This window comes from Crotalus tigris, unplaced genomic scaffold (genome assembly GCF_016545835.1).
Source record: "Crotalus tigris isolate CLP2741 ecotype Arizona unplaced genomic scaffold, ASM1654583v1 scf7180000017568.12009008, whole genome shotgun sequence".
Taxonomy (NCBI): domain Eukaryota; kingdom Metazoa; phylum Chordata; class Lepidosauria; order Squamata; family Viperidae; genus Crotalus; species Crotalus tigris.
Genome location: NW_024096478.1, coordinates 6,918,947 through 6,940,266, shown reverse-complemented (window position 1 = coordinate 6,940,266; position 21,320 = coordinate 6,918,947). Strand labels below are relative to the sequence as shown.

Below are 21,320 nucleotides of genomic sequence, written 5' to 3'. Positions count from 1 at the left end.
GCAGAGGGAACGGATGCCCTCCGGAGCAGATGGCCGGAGGGCGTACTTTATGCCTTTCCTCCTCTGCCGTTACTACAGGCAACTATTCTCCACGAACAGGTGGAGCTAATCTTAGTTGCTCCATACTGGCCAAGACGCCCGTGGTTTGCCGACCTAGTGGATCTGTCGCTCTCGCCACCATGGAGGATCCCCCAGATCGAGTAGCAATCAACCAGGGGAACCTTCAACACCCGGATCCACAATGGCTCCAACTAGCCGCTTGGCGCTTGAGCTGGAGAGTCTAACTAGACAATCTTTCTCCTCTGGGGTTTTCTCAATGATCCAGGCCTCATGGCGTCCCTTGACCAATAGGATCTACGACGCCACTTGGAGAAACTTCTGTTCTTGGTGTACCAAGATGAGGCTCTCACCGCTTACTGTCACCATCCCAGACATATTAGATTATTTACTCGAAGGGTTAAATAGAGGTCTGTCAACCAACACTATACGCAAGCAGATTGCAGCTTTGTTGACGGTTCTCACCTGTGACAACCAAGTTTCCCTGTCTCAACATCCAGCAGTTAGTGCCTTTCTCAAGGGCGCAGCCAACTCCGGGCCACCTACGGTCCATTCTTATCCATCTTGGGACCTGTCCAGGGTGTTGCATGCCTTAACTTCTTCTCCATTTGAACCTCTGAGCAATTGCTCCCTTCACTTCCTTACCTTGAAGGTGGCCTTCCTAGTGGCCATTACGTCGGCCAGGAGAATCTCAGAATTGGCTGCTTTGTCGGTCAGGGAGGACCTATGCACATTCCATGAGGACAGAGTGGTCCTCAGATTGGATCCCGCATTCATTCCAAAGGTCAATACAGGTTTCCATCGTTCCCAGGTCCTAGTCCTTCCTAGCTTCTGTCCTAACCCATCACATCGTCTGGAAAGACGGTGGCATACGTTGGACGTGCGCAGAGCTTTACGCCATTACATCAAACGAACCTCGGCCTTCAGGAAGTCAGAGGCCTTATTCATGTCTTTTCAGTCTGCTACAATGGGTAGGAAGGTCTCTTCTTCCACTATTGGTCGGTGGATTAGGGCTTGTTTTTCCAGGGCTTACATTTCTCAGTCCCTTCCAGTCCCTTCTCACATCACTGCTCACTCTACGCACAGTGCGGCAGCCTCAGCAGCCTGGTCTACCCAGGCATCACTCAAGGAGATTTGTAGGGCAGCGACGTGGTCCTCTCCCTCTTCCTTCATTAAACATTATAGATCAATTTGCAGCGGTGGAGGCTGCTTTTGGTAGGCGAATCCTACAGCAGGTAGTTACTTCTCAAGGGACACAAGCCTAGACTTCCCTCCCTACAGGGACATGAGCGGCTTTGGTATGTCCCAATCAGTGGATTCTACACCCATCCTGCTGGAGAAAAGGGCGTTGTCTTACCTGAACGCTTTTTCTCAGCAGGATGGTGTAGAATCCACACCCACCCTGTTGTCATTAGTCTAGGCGTATCTTTTATTTTTATTTGGAGCCTTGCGTCTGGATACTTCGCCTCGACAAAACTGCGGAAGGCACGCCCAGAAGGAGGCGTAGCGAAGTTTTTTTGTCTTAGTCTGAGTAGGAAGGCTTAGATTACCCTAATCAGTGGATTCTACACCATCCTGCTGAGAAAAAGCGTTCAGGTAAGACAACACCCTTTTTAAAATCATCTTTGCTGGCTTCTTATAAGCATAGTTAATAGGGAAGCCACAAAAGGTTGCAAATGGCAGCCACATGTTATCTTCACATAACAATCCAGTGATTTGCTTAATGGCAAATGGAAGTACCAGAATTTCCGTTGCTAAGCAGAGCAGTTACATGACATCTAACAACTGTGTGACATTTATGACTGCACAACCTAGCAACCGAAATTCCAATCCCATTGCTGTCATTAAGTGAGGACTACCTGTAATAAGTTGGTTAGAGCGGATTAGTACTTACTATGAAATCTGGAAGTTCATGAGGTTGCATGAAATCCCCAGACAGCTGGAGCAATTCAGTTCTATGTTGTTGCAACACTCCCCAGCCTGGATATGTCCACGTAGTCACCAGAGTTTGACTCAAAGAGACATTACATCACTTTAAGCCTCCCACGCAAAGTCATCTAGCTAGATGTAGTAGGGTGAGTGGGCTAGATATGCATTACATGGTGAACCAGTCTACTGAACTAGAAATTAATCAACTTGTTCTAGCCATATACATACATACAAGCCAACCTGTACACTTTATAGTCTGATGTTCATGTAGATCTAACCCAGTAGACTTTCCCAGGTAAGTCTACTGGGTGGACAAAGCCAGTAAGGGAGAAAAATTAAGCCTTCAGGCCTCCCCCAGCACTACTAGAACTTTTGCTTTTGCCCTGAAATTGTTTTTTTTTAAATATCAGGAACCTTATTTGTATAATTACAAATTACAAAAACTGATTTATTAGTGAGCTGCTTTGTAGGATTTGTATCTAAAAAGTGGGGATATAAGTAATCTCTATAGATACGTACCTATGTGTGTATATATATATAGCCATGACTCTTATTTCCTCTTAAGTAAGCAACATCACACAAAGTGCAAAAGGGGCAGATAGATGAAGGCATTGCATAAGAAAAGGAAACAGCAACATCTTATTTATAGCAGCAACACTCACTATTATGTCATTCTCTTGTTTTACTGTACACATTTCTTAAATACTTTTTCCAACTCCACCCAGCTTCCATTTCTCCTCCTCCGTATATCCATCTCTCACTTCCATAGAATTAAGTGGGCTGAAGTATGCTTTTATGTATAGTCATTTTTACTTCTTAGGAAAACATTCTTCACATGTTTGCACAAATCATTCCACAATTCAAGCCCATTAATTTTATCATACTTTCTCTAACTCAGCAATTATACAATTGTTTTCTTTCTCACACTCATACATTAAATTATGTTGATGAACAGAAATCTGCCTGGCACCTTCCTACATAAAGCTTTCCTGAATTATTTTCTAGTTAAAACCTCTTTAGCTAAGGATCAAAGGAAACTGTCAGAATCAAATCCTTCTATTAAGCAATTAACAAGCAATTTCTGAAAGTGATTAGAAAAGTACTTGAACCCAGTAGCCTTTTAAAGGTGTCAACCATGATTGGAACAATATGGCTATTCCATCCTCTCTTAAGAGCTCTAAACCCACCACAGACCACTGTCTTGAGCACTTGTGGACAATTTTAAGTCCTCTCCTTGTCCAAAGAGGAATTATGAAGAGCCAGTCTATTTGCTGGTCCTTCATTCCAACGTAGTCTGCTTTTTGGAGAGCAGTCTTCTGTTTGCCATTTCTTCCCTAAGGTCTTTATTTAAATTGTATTCACTCTGATAAGGCTCCTCCCTCCCCACTGCCAAAACAATTTATTTTTATCAATCTCATTCTGCATGTCTCTGCACCTCATAATCTTAATCATTCCTTCCTTTGGAATGGTTCTTTAATTACATTCTTTGTAACTATGATATTCTCTCTACAGATAATGCAGTAGCTTCTTTTCATTTCTTTTTCTGCACTGATCTTAAGTGTATTTTTCCCAGTCATTCATCAAGCATATATTTTTCACACTTTGCACTGTTTTTTACTCCATGCACTGCATAACAGTTCTTTTCCTTCTGCTCTAAACTCTTGCATGCTCATTCCCTACATCAATTCTGCTGGAAGACTAACAGTACCTCTATAAATTAATCTTGATTCCTGATGACTCCATAACAACTTCATTTCCTAGAAATATTAAGGAAATGAGTTGTCATCACCTCCTTTCAGAGCATTTGCCCAATTTCCCAATCTGGTTGATAACTGGAATGGTTTTGACCTTCCATCCAAATATTCTTGGTGTGACCCTTCTTGTTTTATATATATCAGTCAAGGGCAATTAGGTGCAACCACTTGCTGTTTCAATGAATAATAGCTGAATCAGAAGTATTGTCATGTTTGCAGTAGAATAGAGCTGGAAGGAACCTTGGAGTACTTCTCCACTCAAGCTGGAGAACCTATACCATCTCAGACGACTGTCCAGCCTCTTCTTGAAAACCTCCAGGGATGGAGCACCCATGATTTCTGAAGGCAAGCTGTTCCACTAGTTAATTGTCCTCACTGTTAGGAACTTTCTCCTTAATTCCAGGTTGCTTCTCTCTTTGATCACTTAGATATGTTTAGCTTTCCTATTTAGAAATCCATTCTTTTGTTTCTCCATCTCAGGCTCTGTCATTGTATAGTTTGGGAGGGAGAGCCAGAAATATATGCCAAAGTATGGCAAATTCACATTATATCCGGATCTAGCACATCATTATGGCTGACCAAAGGATTCAGTTATTGCATTTCTTAACTTCATCACTCCTTTTGTTGTAGAGAAACTGGTATACTAGGTATGTTTGTTAGTAAATAACCCTCCTGGGATGGCTTTCTTCCCTACTTTTCTGGGCTAACACCAAACCAACATATTGTATGCACAATCATGACCGTCAGTGTTTGTTCTGTCAACCATCTTGCACATGAAGTGGAATTTCTTTATTCAACTTCACCCAAATGTACTTCCTATTACATAATACTGGTCTTGTTCAGTCCTGAGGCCATGATTTGGCTAGCTTTATCCTATAAAATACTCAATCCTTCTAAAGGCACTATGCACTCATCACAATACTATGCTGCATCAAGGTCATAGTGCTTTTTCCTCCCTTTCGAGTTAAGGAGGTTCAGGTGAACAGTCTAATATGGGCTTATTCTGAGTTGAATAGCTCCATAAAGCCAGCTCCCTTTGTATCAAAGCTCACATTCTCAGGCTTGATCATTAAATTAAATTTACTCAGTGAGTCTGTAACTTTTATTTTTATTTTTTTAAAAAAAAACTAAATTAAACATAAAACAGATGACATCTAATCATTTCTAAATTAATATTTTTCTCAGTAACACCTGCGTAGTCATTATCCCAAAATTGAAAAAGGCCAATACTATCCCTTTTCATCATTGGTGATAATATGTCAAGCTGTGCTGGAAAATGGCAGCAGATTATTTGCAGAATTATTAACAGTCCACAATTCTTACACTGCTGTTCACTGGTTCATCTTATCCAGTCATTGCGAGTTAGACAGTACAGTACATAATCCCAAAGGAAGCTCCTTCACAATATAGTTGCAAGAGATTTTACAACCTGAAATATTATGAACTGATCTGCTCCATGTAAGACATGTGTTTTACACTAAATATTGATTTCCCCTTTTTAAAATGCTACATTTAGAGGACCTTTTATTGAATTAAGCCAATTTAGGAAATGTGGAAAATCTTGATGGAGAATTTGTGAGTTTTTGGACTAGCTAGATCATAATGTGGAAGATCAAATTTAAAATTAATTTAGAGCAAAACAAATTAATAAATTATTTTGCTGGGCATAATAAACTCCTGTATTACTCAGTACCCCAAAGAGATGTTCACCTTCAAAACACACTACAATTTTTAATTAGCCAAACCACTCTTGTAAGATAGACAGGTATCATATCCCTGCTTAAAAGCAGCTTCTTGAAAAGTTCAAGAAAACAAAGATTATATTTACGAATCCATTTTCACAAATAATTTAGGACCGAGAATATACTTTTACTGGCCAAGGCACTCAGGGAAATTTTGAGATGCAAAACCAAATCTAAGAAACATTCAAAAAGAAAAGTGTTGAAGCTTCAAACCACATAGACATGGCACATGCATTCTCAGGTCACATCAAAACACAAATGCCCAAGTACAGTTAAAAACAGCTTCAGAAGGAAGGCAGTCTTGGACTTAAGTGGTTAAGTGGTGCCTAGAATCTTCTCCAAAACATATTCTTGGCCAATTATCAAAGAACCACAGAGCTATCATTGTCCATATATTTAAAGATGAAAAATCCATTAGTCTTGTATTGCTTAAGGAGAATGTCTCAAATAACACATGAATAAAAACATAAATTGAAAAAAGAAACCAGACTGAAATAAGAATGACTCTGGGTTACTGTAAATAAAGCTCAGATGAAATGTATACCACAGACTATAAAAAAGCAAAATGGGAACTATAGCGAGATTAACAAGCAGATTAAAAATAAATCTTGGAGAAAAGGCTTTTTTCAGAGAACAGGTTCCAGTTTTAGTCACCCTTGAATAGACCTATTGAAATCAATGGGATTTTACTGACTGACTTTTCAATAGGTCTGTGCATTGTTGGAATGAATCCTACATTCCTTTTAATGCAGGCTTAAAATCAACAACAGAAAAGAGAACATCACTCCTTACATTTGTGACACAATCAAAAAAACATATCTTTACACAACAGGAAAAACTAGCATTCAATAACTACATCTTGAAAGGGAAGGCCAAATTATCATGCCAATCCCAAGAGACCAGCAAATCATATCAGTGTGGCTTAATAAATAAAGCAGCAGTAATGATGTGGACAAAAGAAATAGGTTCATAAGATCCCAATTACTAAGATACAGGTTCATCAGATTCTTGAGATTCTACTGCCACACCTACATGTGCATGTCTGATAGTGCGGCCATGAAGTTTATAACCATCCAGTGTCACTAAAGCCACAGTGCCCGTTTGCGTATCTTCTGCTGGCACATGACACACTATTTCATGGTCATAGGGGTCATATCTGCCACCAATGGGGTTCATTTTTTGCAGGCCATGCTTAGTAAAGATGCTTTGTAGTTTGACTTCTATAAGAGTCAGGCTTTCACAGATCTTATTCAGGGCCAGAGCTGGATCACTATCTTCCTCTACAACAATCTCCAAGGTTGTCTTCAGGATATCTGCTACTTCTACCAGATCTCTGCAGAAACTTTGGATGCCTGCAGACACAAAGAGAGACAAAAAATCAAGATAACAATAGTTAAGGTGGATAAAAACATTTTGGGATCTTGGATTATCTAAATAGAAGGACTTCCTGGATCTCAGGAACAGTCGTATTTATGCTGATTCAATTTGAAGCTTCCACCAAACTGTAAATCCAGACATTACATATGCTTGCATCAGTAGAATATATTTCTTTTAACCTGTAAAAAGCTGTTCAATCACAGCAACTATCTTTTTTAAGTAGGTTTCACTCTATTGTCATTTTCAGGTTGCTAATGAATTAACCCAATTGTTTTACACTCCATTTTATTTTAGCAATATGGAGTAATAAAATTGTATCACATAGTCTGACCCACAATCTCCAAATAATCATTTATTAAATTTATAACCTGCCTTTCATTCAGGCACTCAGGACTGTGAACACAGCACTCTTTTCTATTTTTCTCATAACAACAGGCAGATTTGGCTGAGAGAGGGTAACTGGCCCTAGGTTACCCAATAGGGTCCCAGAGTTGTCAGGAAATTTGAATTTAGGCCTCTATACTTCTACTCCAATATCTTACTGTGCTGTGGTGGCGCAGTGGTTAGAATGCAGTACTGCAGGCTACTTCTACTGACTGCCAACTGCCTGCAGTTTGGCAGTTCGATTCTCATCGGTTCAAGATTGACTCAGCCTTCCATCCTTCCGAGGTCGCTAAAATGATGAGCCAGATTGTTGGGGGCCATATGCTGACTCTGTAAATTGCTTACAGAAGGCTGTAAAGCACTGTGAAGCGGTATATAAGTCTAAGTGCTATTGCTATTACCACATTTCACTGAGATGGTGTTTTCACTGCAGCTTTAATTTTTAACCATTATGCTCCTTTACTGTGTATTTTGTTGTTTTATTTCACTTGACATTGTAAACTGTTGTGTAATAAATATTATGAATCTCATTAGCTTTAAGGATGGAGAATCTAAACTAGTGGAATCTTTTTTTTCAGGCTTATGCTGAAGTTAAAACATTGCTGGACTCCTTCAGTGAACAGAAGAGGTGCTGGACTCATGTGAGGTCCAAAGCATTTCTTAGGAATGATTTTTCAATACATGCACAGTCGTAAGAAATACTACTGAAGATACATAAAGCTAGCACTGCATCAAACTCTGGCACAACACTAGCATGTCTGTTTACTTACCAAAAATCTTAGCATCCTCAACAAACTTTTGTGTTCTACGCCTGACATTTTCAGAATCCATTAGGGCTCTTTGGTATCGTTCCTACATTCAGAGGAAGAAGCAGAATCAGGCAAAAGAATTCTAAATCCAAGTAACAGAGAATGAGTTCTCCATATTGGTGCAAAGAATATTTAATGCAGCTTGGTCAGACAGCTTACTCATACGGTAGGCAATAGATTTGTTAATTATTAAAAAAAACAGACTGGTGTGGAAGCCATGTTAGTACATATTATCTTGATATCTATTGCCCTACAATTTCCACTTCTTCTGGCGGCACGCCACCTGGCGTTTACAAAACTGACAGCTTAATTCCTAGATAGGGAATGCGTGGCCCTGAATTAAACAAGATCCTCCTGAGGAGAGATGCTTATTTTAGCATATAACAAAAGAATATATTCCCCACAATTCCTCTTTCTCTAGGTTTCACCCCTCTAACCGCTCCTTCTCCAGGCTTTAGTTCTTTTTAAAACTAGCTGAGCGTCGTAACTAAAAATAGAGCAAAAACCTCTAAAGTAAAGCCACAATCTGCAAGAAGCTGAAAAAAATCCAGACAAGCGAGAAGGGAAGTTTAGCTTCAAGCATTAGGTTGTCTTAGGAAACAAGCAACAAGCTCAGCTAGAAATTCTGCATGAGATGAATTATTTTTATTGGGTATATTTTTTAATTTATTTTCTCTGGTGTTTATTTCTTTGTACAAGTTCAGGAATTCTGTGTTGTTTGCAATTGGGACCCTCTTTATAGCAGTTAGCTCTAAATAGGAGAACAGCATCACCTTTGCTACAAAATTACTCCTAAGTTTCCAAATCCTTCCCTTCCCTTCTTCCTTCAGTCTTAACTGCCCATCTCCCTCAGAGAGCTGCTCTGGGCAGTTTGCTATTCATTTGCCATTGAATGCTTCCTTCTGACTATCTAAAGAATTTTTATTTCTCTTTTTTTTTCACAACAAGGCTTAATTTTTATTTATCACTTAGAAGATCTCCTAAACCAAAAGACAGAGAAGGAAAAGTTCATTTGAGCCCCATACCTCCAATACTCTAGAGGCAGCAGGCAATGATACAGAAATTATTTCATTTTTTTTCTCCTTTAAATTTGCCAGAAAATAATACAAGGGTGTGGGGTCACTATGCCTTTTGCATGTTGGGGATGGCCCTAGATCAGAGGTAGGCAACCTTGGCTCTTTTATGACTCGTGGACTTCAACTCCCAGAATTCCTGAGCCAGCCATGCTGGCTTAGGAATTCTGGGAGTTGAAGTCCACAAGTCATAAAAGAGCCAAGGTTGTCTATCCCTGCCCTAGATGAAGCACTCCCTGGAAGATAGGGGGTGGAAGCATGAATCACCAATCACCATACTAAGGTTGAATTGGGCTGCAGTGTGTAGATCTGAAGGGGTCTTGGAGGAGGCGGTAAAAACTTCCTACTTTTTATCCTATGGGCTCAGCCTTACCATTATAATCATAAACGAGAAATAGGTTAAAAAGGGACCATTTCAGAGACACCGATCAGTGGGTCCTTGAAGTCAAATAAATAAAATTTCTAAGTTTTAATATTTAACACAGTAAATATTATTAGGTATAAATCATATAAACCTAGGCTTTTGAGGGGGGGGCTCAATTATTTTTAAGAATGTAAATGGGTCTTGAGAAAACTACTGACCTAGATCAATATGCAACTGTTATGCAATACAACAGCAATAACAAAATTGGAAAAATGAGGAAACGGGGCTCTTACATAAATTGTTTCTTATGACTGTGATACAAGGCATGCAAGAAGAAAACATTACTGCCAAGATAATAGACAGCAAAGTTTTTTAAAAGCTATTTCAGTAGCCTCAGCAAATAGCATGGGTGGATGATCTAGAAAGCTAAGCAGAAATGAGAACTCTACTTGTGAGTGCCAAGACAATGACCAAGAAAAGGGGTAAGGATGGAGAGAGCGAAAAATAAAATAAAACAAAAATTCTAAAAGGCAGTTCTTCTTCATCATGCCAAGAAACTTGTTTGGAAGTATCCTGCAAGTGTCCAGGAGTCAAGCTAGTCTCAAAGGGAACTTTAAACTCTGCAGACTTCTTCCTCACTTGCTGCCCAAAAACAGTAGCTGGACTTACCATGGAGTAAGTCACTGGAAGATGGCCAGGACAAGAAAAGGTTAACTCCGCCTCTTCTAGCTAGAAGCTGGACTTAAGACTTCTTGTCCCATGAAGGAAATTCCTTCCCTTCAGTCAGTCACATGTATTGACTTCCGCTGAGTATGGTTCAATTCTTCCTTTATTGTATATTCCACTATAACAAAATTGTTAAGACACATGGAGATGGAAGAATGCGTAACTGTTAGTGAAAGACAAGTAGCTCATATCCTAACCCTGTTTAGTTTCCTAATCCTCTTCTATTCTATATAGGGTGGGATTTGTCAGTTCCATCTTCCAGTGACCAGAGAGATACAACAGAGAAAACTCAACTACTATTCTTGCTCATTGGAGACAGTTTACAGGAAAATGCCATACTACAGCAGTATTTCCAATAACAATTTAGCATCAAATAAGTTGAATTTATTTATTTTATAAGGTCTTATAAAGTTCCACTAGTTCCACCTGAATAGCTGTGTCTCTTACAGAATTGCTATGAAGGAAGGAAAGAGGCTGTCTCTTGCTGGCTGTATACACCACGGCAATGTTTTTTCCAACTTGAATGCCAAATGTAGAGTGAAAATTTTTGTAGGAGATAAAGGTGGTAGTATTTTTGCTTTCCACCATATGATTAGTAGATTCTTAAGAACCCTGCATCTATTTAATCCGAGCCATTTTGTTTTATAGGCTTGGCTGGATTTGGACTGATTTTGAGAAGTACAATTTCTAGTGCATAATGTAATCTGGGAACTGATCTTCAGAACGATGGAAAAATCCAGCTATAGATTACTTGGGTTATGAAACACATGGATAACCAAGGGTGTCCTTAACTTCCCAACCTGCGAAGCAGAGAGAAAAGGCCTTCTTCTAGATAAGCAGTGGCCTTTGATCATTCAAAAAACAGTTTAAGCAGATGCCTGTCTATGCAGCATAGCTCTCTCTCCAATCTGTAGGAAACTCAATATTTCCAAGAACTTTTGTTCACATGTCACAAGTTTCTGGTTTTTTGTATTACCATTCTTGGAGCAGGTTATCTGGTAACCAAGGTGGTTTTACCACAAACATGGAAGATCCATATTCAGCAATTGATCTTATTTAGCTTCCAAGCATGAGGTTGTAGCTACTCTGGACCAGTAGCTTGAGACAGAATATCCAAATGTTCTAAAAGGCACCGTTGGTGTTGCTTTCATCTCTACCATGCCATAAAGCTATGGTCCCCTAGGGCCAAGGTTGTTAGAATCAATTGTGTTTTGGGTAACTTTCTTTACACATCATCTTGTATAGCACAAGGAAAGAAAGCAGGAGTGCAAAGAGTAGTCCTTTTGGTCATGATGCCACAGGGTGTGTTAGTACTCTCTGCTGCCTTGTTGGGCTATAGGAAAAAGTCTTAACCTTGGATTTCATGAGCAACTCAACTGTCTCTTTGAACAGCTTGATCGTGCTTTACTAAGACCGTCTTTCAATCTGTGGTCAATCTCACAATGCCTAAGCTATAAATCTTGTCAATACAATGGTTTCTGTTGCCATAAATCTGGCTGCAACTATAGACAGTCTAAAGAGCAATCTGTCATCAGGTGGGGAACCACAGAGATGACCATGAAGAAACTATTCAGAGCCAGAATGTTTTAAGAAGTGACTCAAACTGACTCTGCCTTGACTCCTTCTAGTATAAGAGGGAAAACCAGTCAGGCTTGCAAGTTTCTGTTATGGTGGCTTATCTCAATAGAGTTCTAAACATTTTGTGAGTCTGTTTCTTGATCTAGTCAACTTTGAGGGGCTGTCACATCATTATGTTCTTCTGCTGTATCCAGTATATCTATGATAACATCAAATGTTCATACAACTGTAACTTGGTCAGGGATGGAAGAGATTGCTGCTGCTCCATGGTCTTGCCTGGGTTTTGCTCATTAGGGCCAATAAAACTCTTTCCTTTTTTTTCAGTATCATTAATTCAGACATTTAAGACTGTTACCATTTCATGAATGTTCCCCTATACCAGGGGTGTCAAATTGCCGGCCCGCGGACCGGATGTATCATAGCAAAACTGCGCCCACCCCATTGCTGGCAATGGAAAAAAGTTACGATACATCGCGGCACATCACTTGATGTTGCGAGTTTGACACCCCTCCCCTATACAGAAGATATAAATTGTTAACTACTCCCTCTTCTTGAATCTCTTAGTATCCTTCATCTCTCCCACTAGCATCCTGGTGGACTAAAATAGTTATCAAGTGGGTTCATTGATCTTTGGCTATTTTATTTGGAACAATGTATTTATAATTCATGTTCAATTTCAGTTGCAATTTGATAGATGCAGCACTATTAAGCTTTAGTCAATGACAAATGTTCTATATGGTCCCATAGATTAAAAAAAATACTTTATATAAATTATAGGGCTGAATCTTTAAGAAAATGCACAGAAATTTAGATGTGCAGTCCCTTATTCAGGATATCAAACTCAAAAAAGTCACTTACTGTTAAGACACGGAGTTGTTCTTCTAGCTTGATAGTCTTTTGCTCTAAATTTTCCCCCCTCAAGATCTGTCTAGGTTCATTCTGAGGATCTTCTGGACCACAATCATCCCCTGTGCTCTTTTGTTGTGCAGCGGTACTGAAGGCGAACAGCAAACCTCTGAAACAACATAAAGACCAAAAATGTAGAGAAATATACCTTTGCAAAAAGCCTTTCCATTTCATCTTTATTTTAACAATAAAGATTCACTTATTAACTGGGATGGCTGCAAAGCTTTTGGATTGTATTAAGGAATCTAGCCTTAGCATTATACTACAAGTTAAGGATATTTTGTTTACTTTTTTGCCAATCTAAAAGAATTAGATTGAAAAATGAATAGCTAGGCACATTCAACTTACTCTGGAAACTTGATTCAGGATTTTCTGATTTACAGATAGTACTCTGTGATTATCAAAGGACATTAACTACTATGATAGTTTTTTTTTCCTGTCTAGCACCTTCAAGACATAGGCATGAAACATAAGCTGACAAGGAAGGAGACAGTCCCACACACCTCATCATTTACAACACAAGAAAATGTTTACAATTACACAATGAACTAACAATGTGTATATGATCAACAAAATGGAAACACAGAGTAGGCATCTATTTTCTATGCTTATTAGAATTTTAGAATCCTTCATAGAATAAGACATTTATATTTCTATCCATATCCTGTGTAACGCAACAGTCAGCTATATACTCTTATTGTTCAGCAGAGGTGACTTCACTCAGCTGAGAAATAGCTGTAGCAAATTTAGATATATAATTTTTCTGAGAAAGTAGAACTCAATATACAAAATCAGAGTGAACAAAAAGGCATTGCTTGCAATAAGGAAAACTCAGTTTTGCCACTGTTTCTTTGTGTGCAGAAGCACACGTGCAGGAATGAATAGGCTCTGAATCCACTTTTCATTATCAGCTGCACCAACAGGAATCCTTATGATAGTCACATAGGCATTTAATTAGATGTGGTAATGTTATTTGGAATTCTAATTTTAGTTTCCTCAATGATCTTTTAGATGCTTAGATATTGCAATTCAGCTAATGATAACTGAGTGGGGGCAACTGATTTTTTTTAAAGCCCATTGACAGGTTATGCTAATAATTTGGGCGATAAGGATAGCAGCAAGTGAGCTTGTGAAGCTAGACATTAATTAATAAGAATGCAATGTGGAATATAGTTCAGACTTCCAGCCAATCTCTTCCAGCCTATAAAATCCTTAGCTTTTAGGATTTTGTTAATTTTATTTCTCCTCTCCAGCCAATTTTTAAAGGGAAAAACAAAACAAAAAAATCATTAGTAAAGGTTATATTCCACACTCCCTCCTCCCCATTACACATATACACATAGTTTTACTTCCAGCTGCTGATAACAATTTACTAACTATTAAATAAAAATTTCCTCAAAGGAGAGGCCTTTCAGATAGTCATTCATATCCTGGTCACCTCACGACTGGATTATTGCAATGTACTCCACATTGGGCTACCTATGAAGACCATCCAGGAACTACAACAAGTTCAAAATGCAGCTGTGTAAGCAGCAACCGGTAAAGTTGCATTGGTTGCCAGCTTGCTTCCATGTGCAATTTAAGGTGCTGGCTATCACCTATAATGTTCTTCAAAACATAGGGCCTGGTTGTCTCAAAGTCTGTCTATCTCCAATTATTTGTGCCTGCTAGAGTACATTCTGGCAGAGTGGATGTGCTCCAGGTTCATTCATTTAAACATGTTCATTGTGTGGGCCAAGAAAGTGTGTCTTTATTGCTATCCCTGCCTTTTACAACAGAACCCCATTCTATATATATGTCTTTATTGTCAAGAAGTCAATTGTATGACATCATGCAATGCATAGTAAAGTTAGTTTTTAAAATTATATATATGTAAGTGACTCTCAGAGAAGGTTTTGGCATTTCCTTTCAGTTCTTGAGGGTTTTTTTTAGAAAAGGAAATGCCAAAACTTTCCCTAAGAGTCACTTACATATGTATATAATTTACATATCAAGTATGCAGTTATATACTCATTTAATACAGGTACTTCTTCTTTAATGCCTGCCTCATACAGCAACTATAGTTACAGTGGTGATGACATATTAATTTTGTGACCAATTCTTGCATATATGACCTTTGCAAAGGAAAGCTGAAGTAAGATCATAAGCACAGTTGCAATTTCACTTGCTTTGCTTAACAACTGAGTTGCCAATCCCAACTGTAGTTGCCAAATGAAGACCACTCGTGCATGAATAAATCCCCATGGACAGAAGAGGAATTTTCTTTTGAAATATACAAACAAAGGTGATATATTTTGCTAAAAGAAAGGTTATAATTTAGCATAATGGGCTGCATGTGATCCTGGACAGCTAGAAATGCATTTCCACAAGATCATAAATTTTAACATTTTATAATTATATGCAGCCTAAGATAATTCTTCACTCAATGCCGCACAGATAAGTCAAAAGGTTGGACAGGCCTGGCTTAATAGATGGTTGGTCTCATGCCATATAATAAACTACAATGGGAATTTACCACCAGAGAGTATTTTGCCTTTTAATTTTTTTCTGCTTTTTCCAGAAGCATATTTTAATTGGCAATTAATGAAAAGTAATTAAATCAACTAAAATCTGAAACCTGCCAAATTAATAGCAGATAAATAGGATTCCCAATCCCTTGAATTATCTCAATTCTTAGCACAAAGGCCCCCTTCAGCTGTCTCATTTGAAGGCAGAAAGCTGGAGAAGGGCAGGTGAGGACTGTATGTGCAACCACATTTCTTCTCCACAGGTTCAGGCAAACACCTGAATGAGGCTTAGATTAGTGAGGCAGCCACTTAAAGGATACAAGCTTAAAATAAGTTCACAAACATTCAGAACAGCTCATAAATCTCCTCTCTAAAACAAGCTGCCCTTTAAATGCTTACATTTTCTCGCTGGCTGTTTATATCTGAACATAACTGCACATGCTGTTTATTGCGTGACAGTGAGTTTGAATGAGCCTTTGCCAAAAACTTACTTAAAACAAATCACTGTCTAGACATGCACTCTTTTACCAGCTCAGTAAATTCTGCAGTGTAACACATACCTGCTTAATTTATAACACTTCTTGCTATTTCAAATAAGCAATCTTCTTCAGTCTTTAGGGCCAGATCCTAAAAATACTTAATATATACATAAAAGAGCTGTCCTGTGTCTTTACCTGGTCATATGTATCAGGAGCTAGAAAAACCTGTCTAAATGGTGACATATTCAAGTTGCATTACTTATCTAAGCCTTGGATGTGAACCATAGTTACAAGAAAAGAAGGAAGAAAGGCAATTCTTAAGGGACTTGCCTGACTGACAACAGCTAGAATAGGACCGCTATTATCAACTGAGTCTGAGAAATTACTTTGTCAGAGTAACAAGTCAGATATTCCAAAACATTAAATCACAGTGAGCATTCTTGTGTTTTTAATTACCGTATCACTTCCAATTCTAGAACAGATTCCTGTACAGGGCTGTGCTCTGTGTGACGAGGCTATCTTTGAAAAGAATACAAAAGCTTCCATTGATTCAATATGGTTAGTTCTGAGTAGACAGTAGATACTTCTAAATATTAGCAACCATAGACAGAGGATGGTGAATTTCTGATCTTCTGAATTTTAAAAATCCAAGTTTGAAATCTCAACAGTTGATTCCTTCTGTATGAGTCTGCCTAGGAATTGTTTGTTCTAGAAGCCCTGCTTCAAGCATTCTGCCATCAGACAGACAATAGGGATGAGTAACTGGCAGAAAGCTTTTTAATTTGATCAGTAATCAACTCTAAGAGATAATATATTTGATACACTGGGGTGAACATCCTCAGTAAAATTGAACAACATACCCTCAGAATGGTGTTGAAATCTAAGTTACTGGGGAATGCACATGTCTTTTGTAACATAGATATTTGTATAGTTGACATAAGTCTATCACATGCTAGGTATTTGACAATCCTTTACTAAGTTCAAAAGGGAAGTTCAATGTTTAACTATAGAATTTGCTGTAAAATCATTTAATTACATATAGGATACATAGTTTGCTTTTTTGCTACTTTGGTTTATTCATCTGTGTGTCCATGACACACAGGCATGGAACCTATACGAAGTATTTATCCCTCAAATATGTATAGTCACCTATCCAACAAACCACAACTTTGGGCAGCATACAACAATCGGATAACAACACTGATAAAAACAAGAAATATAAAAATATAAAATCCAGATTTAAAAATATTATCATAAAAGCAAATAAAAAACACAGCTCTAGGAGAGGATAAGAAAAGTCTCTTAGCAATGGAGCCACCTACACATATCTCCAGGTCCCTGGAAGCCCCAGGCCTGATGACCTAGCCCAGTGTTTCCCAAACTTGACAATTTTAAGGCATGAGGACTTCAACTCCCAGAATTCCACAGCCACGCTGGCTGTGGAATTCTGGGAGTTGAAGTCCACATGCCTTAAAATTGTCAAGTTTGGGAAACACTGACCTAGCCTGTTCTTGATGGACTTTGATGACATAGCCTGTTCTTGAGGGACTTTGGGAATGTCAAAAAAGGGATGGACCTAATCTAATTTGGGGGAAGAGAAAAGAATATTCCATAAAATAGGAATCATGGCAGAGAAGGCACATACGGTATACATATACTGGGTGTGTACATACATGGTATTTCCCCCATTTGTAATTAACAATGACACAAACATGTCCCTACATATATTTTTCTGGCATGACTCCATGATCTTGCCTTTCCAGGGGTGGGTAACCTTGGCTCTTTTATGACTCGTGGACTTCAACTCCCAGAATTCCGAGCCAGCATGGCTGGCTCAGGAATTCTGGGAGTTGAAGTCCACAAGTCATAAAAGAGCCAAGGTTGCCCACCCCTCATCTAGTCCTTGGCCCATGAGCTAGACAGGCCTTATTTATCCATAGCAGTATGCTCATCTTATTTTAATATCATTTAAAGACATCAAAATTTTTAAAATCTGCTAAGTTTTATGTCTGGTGGGAACTCAGGTGAAACAGGGAATAGAGGCAGGAAAAGGATCAGCAAATTTAATGCCAATATAATACTGTTGTAGATAATTGGAGGACACTATAACTCAGCACTTAACAAAAGCCCCTAAAATTGTTTTCTCATTTATAAATTATGCTCTACATTAATATGCATAGGTTGCTTACCAGTAGTAGTTGGTGTTGCAGAACAATGTAGTTGCTGAAAAATATATAGTATCTGAACCTACCTGAACAAACTCAACAACTATTCCAAAGATTTAAGCCCAAACTACTGGAACTTTTTAAAACTCATGTTGACCATCAACAGTATTTTAAATGTTTTGATTGTGAATTTGGGTTTCAAAACTGTTTCAGGGAGATCTATGGTACTATTTGCAGACTGAGTCCTGATATTCTAGCCCCACCCCCTACTTTATCACTGTATTAAAGACCATTTGCAATCAGAAGTGTTTTGCCTTCAGAGAACATATAAAATAAATGTATATTATTAACACTGCAATCAGAAGTGTTTTGCCTTCAGAGAACATATAAAATAAATGTATATTATTAACACTGTTCAACAAAAATACATACTCTACACAAAATAAAACATGCTCTTATTCAGTATTTATTAAGCACACTCCCACAATATAATCAAATAATTCATCAAAAACTCTACTCTCTTGTTTTTTTTACAGTATAGCTATGTTTCTGAATAAACGTTCAACTGGCTGAAAATTTTGTCCCTGTTATCTAAAGATTAAATCATAGCAACTGGACTAAACTTTATTAATCTGAGATGTTTTGTTACTCATCCAAGCAACCTGATCAGTCAAAACAAAGTTAGGCAGAGAGTCATTGGAATGTACTAATTCTTGCCACACCAACTTCAGAGGTTTCTTCCCAAAATACTTTGCATGATGAAGTTGCTCAGATGAGCAACTAAACATCTCAGATTAACAAAGTTTGATCCAGTTGCCATGATCCAACCTTTAGATACCTTTGGCTTGGATCAGTCTTCATTGAGATTTTGTCCATGTTATTCTAATATTAGTATCTCTGAAATCAAGTGTCATTTTAAATATTTATGTTGATCAATTAATTTTAACTTTCAAGTATACAGTTAAAGTGATACCAGACTGGAATAGCAACAAAAGAGATTAGATGGTTCTATCATAATGGCTACTCTAATCAGCATATTCAGAGCATTTGCCTGCAAACACTCATTTGGAGATCAATGTTACCTTTGTATCACAAGGATAAGCTTAGCCTTTTACATACCATACCTTAATAGAACAGGTTTAATATTTAATATTGTGTTTGGTTTGTGAGCTGCTCAGAAAACTTGGAAGCAGCTGAAGGCATGTGGTAGAAAAACTCCAGCCTGGTCTTTTCATTGAAAATCTCCCCCCCCCCCCCAAGTCGACCCTCCCCCTCCCTCCCAAATCTTTTCTGCAGGGATTTCTCCTGCTTTCAGACAGTTTCTGAGATAAAATACCAAAGTGGAGGAAGTAAACGTGAAAATTGGGGGCTCTAAAAGATTAGCTCATTTAAAGCGTGCAGGTAGAAACAAGCCTGTGCAGAGGGAGAAGGTAGAGAAAGGAAGGTGGAAAGGCCACGTGGGTGGGAAGAGTGATTTCAGATTTGTTCACTTCTGGCTCGTAAACTGCAGGGAGTCACGCGAAACGAATGTTGCCTCTCCCCCCCCCTGCCTCCTCCGCTTCCTCCACACCCACACTGAGCAAAATGGCTCTTTCACCCGATTGAAAAGAGGGATGGAACACAGCCTTGCTCGTAAGCTAGGCGACCCGCCGATCTTCGCATCCATCTCAAGAAAGGCCGTCTAGGGAGTTCCAGCAGCATTTCAGTGCCCGCCCAAACGACTCAAGTCCAGCAGCTGCCAGCATTTCTCCCCCCCCGCTTTCTCTGCAGAGGAGGAGGAAACTCAGACAAGTGATCCCAAATTCTCGGGAAGGGGCCGCTTTGCAAAAAGATGCAGCCGGGAGCCAGGACGCGCGCCCCCCTCTTAGTGCTGAAGACTGGATGCCATTCCTGAGCACAGGCGAGGAAACCACAGCGGGGGAATCTGGGAGGCATCGCCTCGTATTTCTCGGAGAGCCGCGGGGGGTTGGGGTGGGCGTCCAAGGGGAAGCGATTTAAATGGAAACATCCTCCCAGGCAGCCTCGCTCCGGAGACCCTGTCTGCAAATAGCCACGCAAATTAGAGCTGCACCCCCTCACGCACGTTTTAGAAAAGCCGCTTTCTTCAAACCAGCACTCGTCGGCAAGAAAAAGCGACTAGCCCGTCAGTCCCGGCGCAAGAACCCGCCGCGGTGGAGGAGAACCAGCCCGAAAGCCAACGACGATTGATAAAAGAATGACTGGGCCCCCTACCTGTTGGAGTGGAACGGAGGGTAATTCAAGTGGTGCCAAAAAGGGCTCAAGCAACTCCGCGCCGCTCGCACAGACCTGCCCGCTGCCATTACCGTCGCCTCGGTCACACTGGACAAAACCGACCGCGGCTTTCCAGACGCTCACGGGAGAAGATGAGAACACTCGAACGACTACAACAGCCCAGACTGCAACTCCCGCCAGGCCTCGCGCTAAAAAATACTCCGCCCTTAGGGCGGGGACTTCGTGGGAAGGAGGAGGATGTTAGGTTTAGATGTTAGCAGGCGAAAATCGGGCTGGTATGGTTTCCTCTTCAGCCAAATAAGAGGCATATTGCACCGGCGCCTTCCTGTTGGATCGGTTGTAATACTTTCCCTGGTTTCGACATTGTTGTAGCAAACTGAATTGTATGTGACTTGAGAGGCTTTTCTTGGTTCTGCGACCCCATTCGGCTCCCTTCGTTTTTCAAACATCCTAAGAATTGTTTCTTGCGCCAAGAATTATATGTAAATGATATGCTGTCGAAGAAATTACAATTTTAGGGCACATTTCCTAGAAGGAAGCGAGTATGAGTCGTTATAAGACTCAAGGAGCTGAATCAGCTACCTGGGTTTCAGCAAGTTCCGCTGTTGCGGGTGTGCATCTGCTTTTTCTCAGCTGTCCTCCGTGACTTCTGTCTAGTACCTGAAGTGTGAAAATTCCGATGATCTTTGTTTGGCAATCGGATTTTTCTGTGTCTCTTGCCTTTTGGAGGTATTGCAGCCCAGATACAATAGGCTTAGCTTAACCTACACTAGAACTACTGTATTGCAAAGGTTGACCCATTAGATCCAACTTCAGTTCTTTCTGACTTGAGATCTCACTGGGTGACTATATGTAGGTTACTGTTTCCCGAAAATAAGACCGAGTCTTATATATTTTTTGCCTCCAAAAGAGGCACTAGGTTTTAATTTCAGAGAATGTCTTACCTTAGGATCACCACAGCCAGGCCTTCCACACCCAACACCTGTCTTGCTGCTGCTTGACTTCTATGGCTGTTTGCTGCCACTTGTGGCCGATGCCATGTGGTGCATTGCACTGTTGTCATTACTCATGGGAGGAAGCCACATGGTGCTTTGCGCCTTCTGCTGCTTGTGGCAAGAAGCTAGAGAAGCCGTTTCTGCTGCTCGTGTTCTAGGCCCAAAGAGCCGCGCGGTGTCCTGCCGCGAGCAGCAGAAATGGCCTGTGGCTTCTTGCCGCGA

The 21,320-nt window shown here is 39.7% G+C and overlaps 1 protein-coding gene across 1 annotated transcript; it reads right to left on the bottom strand.

Moving 5' to 3' along the window:
- Positions 1-4,828: 4,828 nt before the first annotated feature.
- On the bottom strand, positions 4,829-20,513 carry GRPEL2 (GrpE like 2, mitochondrial). Its single transcript, XM_039352566.1, has 4 exons — positions 20,083-20,513; positions 12,652-12,808; positions 8,014-8,095; positions 4,829-6,834 (listed from the first exon to the last, which is right to left on the bottom strand). The coding sequence occupies exons 1-4, from the start codon at positions 20,169-20,171 to the stop codon at positions 6,467-6,469; spliced, it is 696 nt and encodes a 231-aa protein (XP_039208500.1). The 5' UTR covers positions 20,172-20,513; the 3' UTR covers positions 4,829-6,466.
- Between the last annotated feature and the right edge of the window lie 807 nt (positions 20,514-21,320).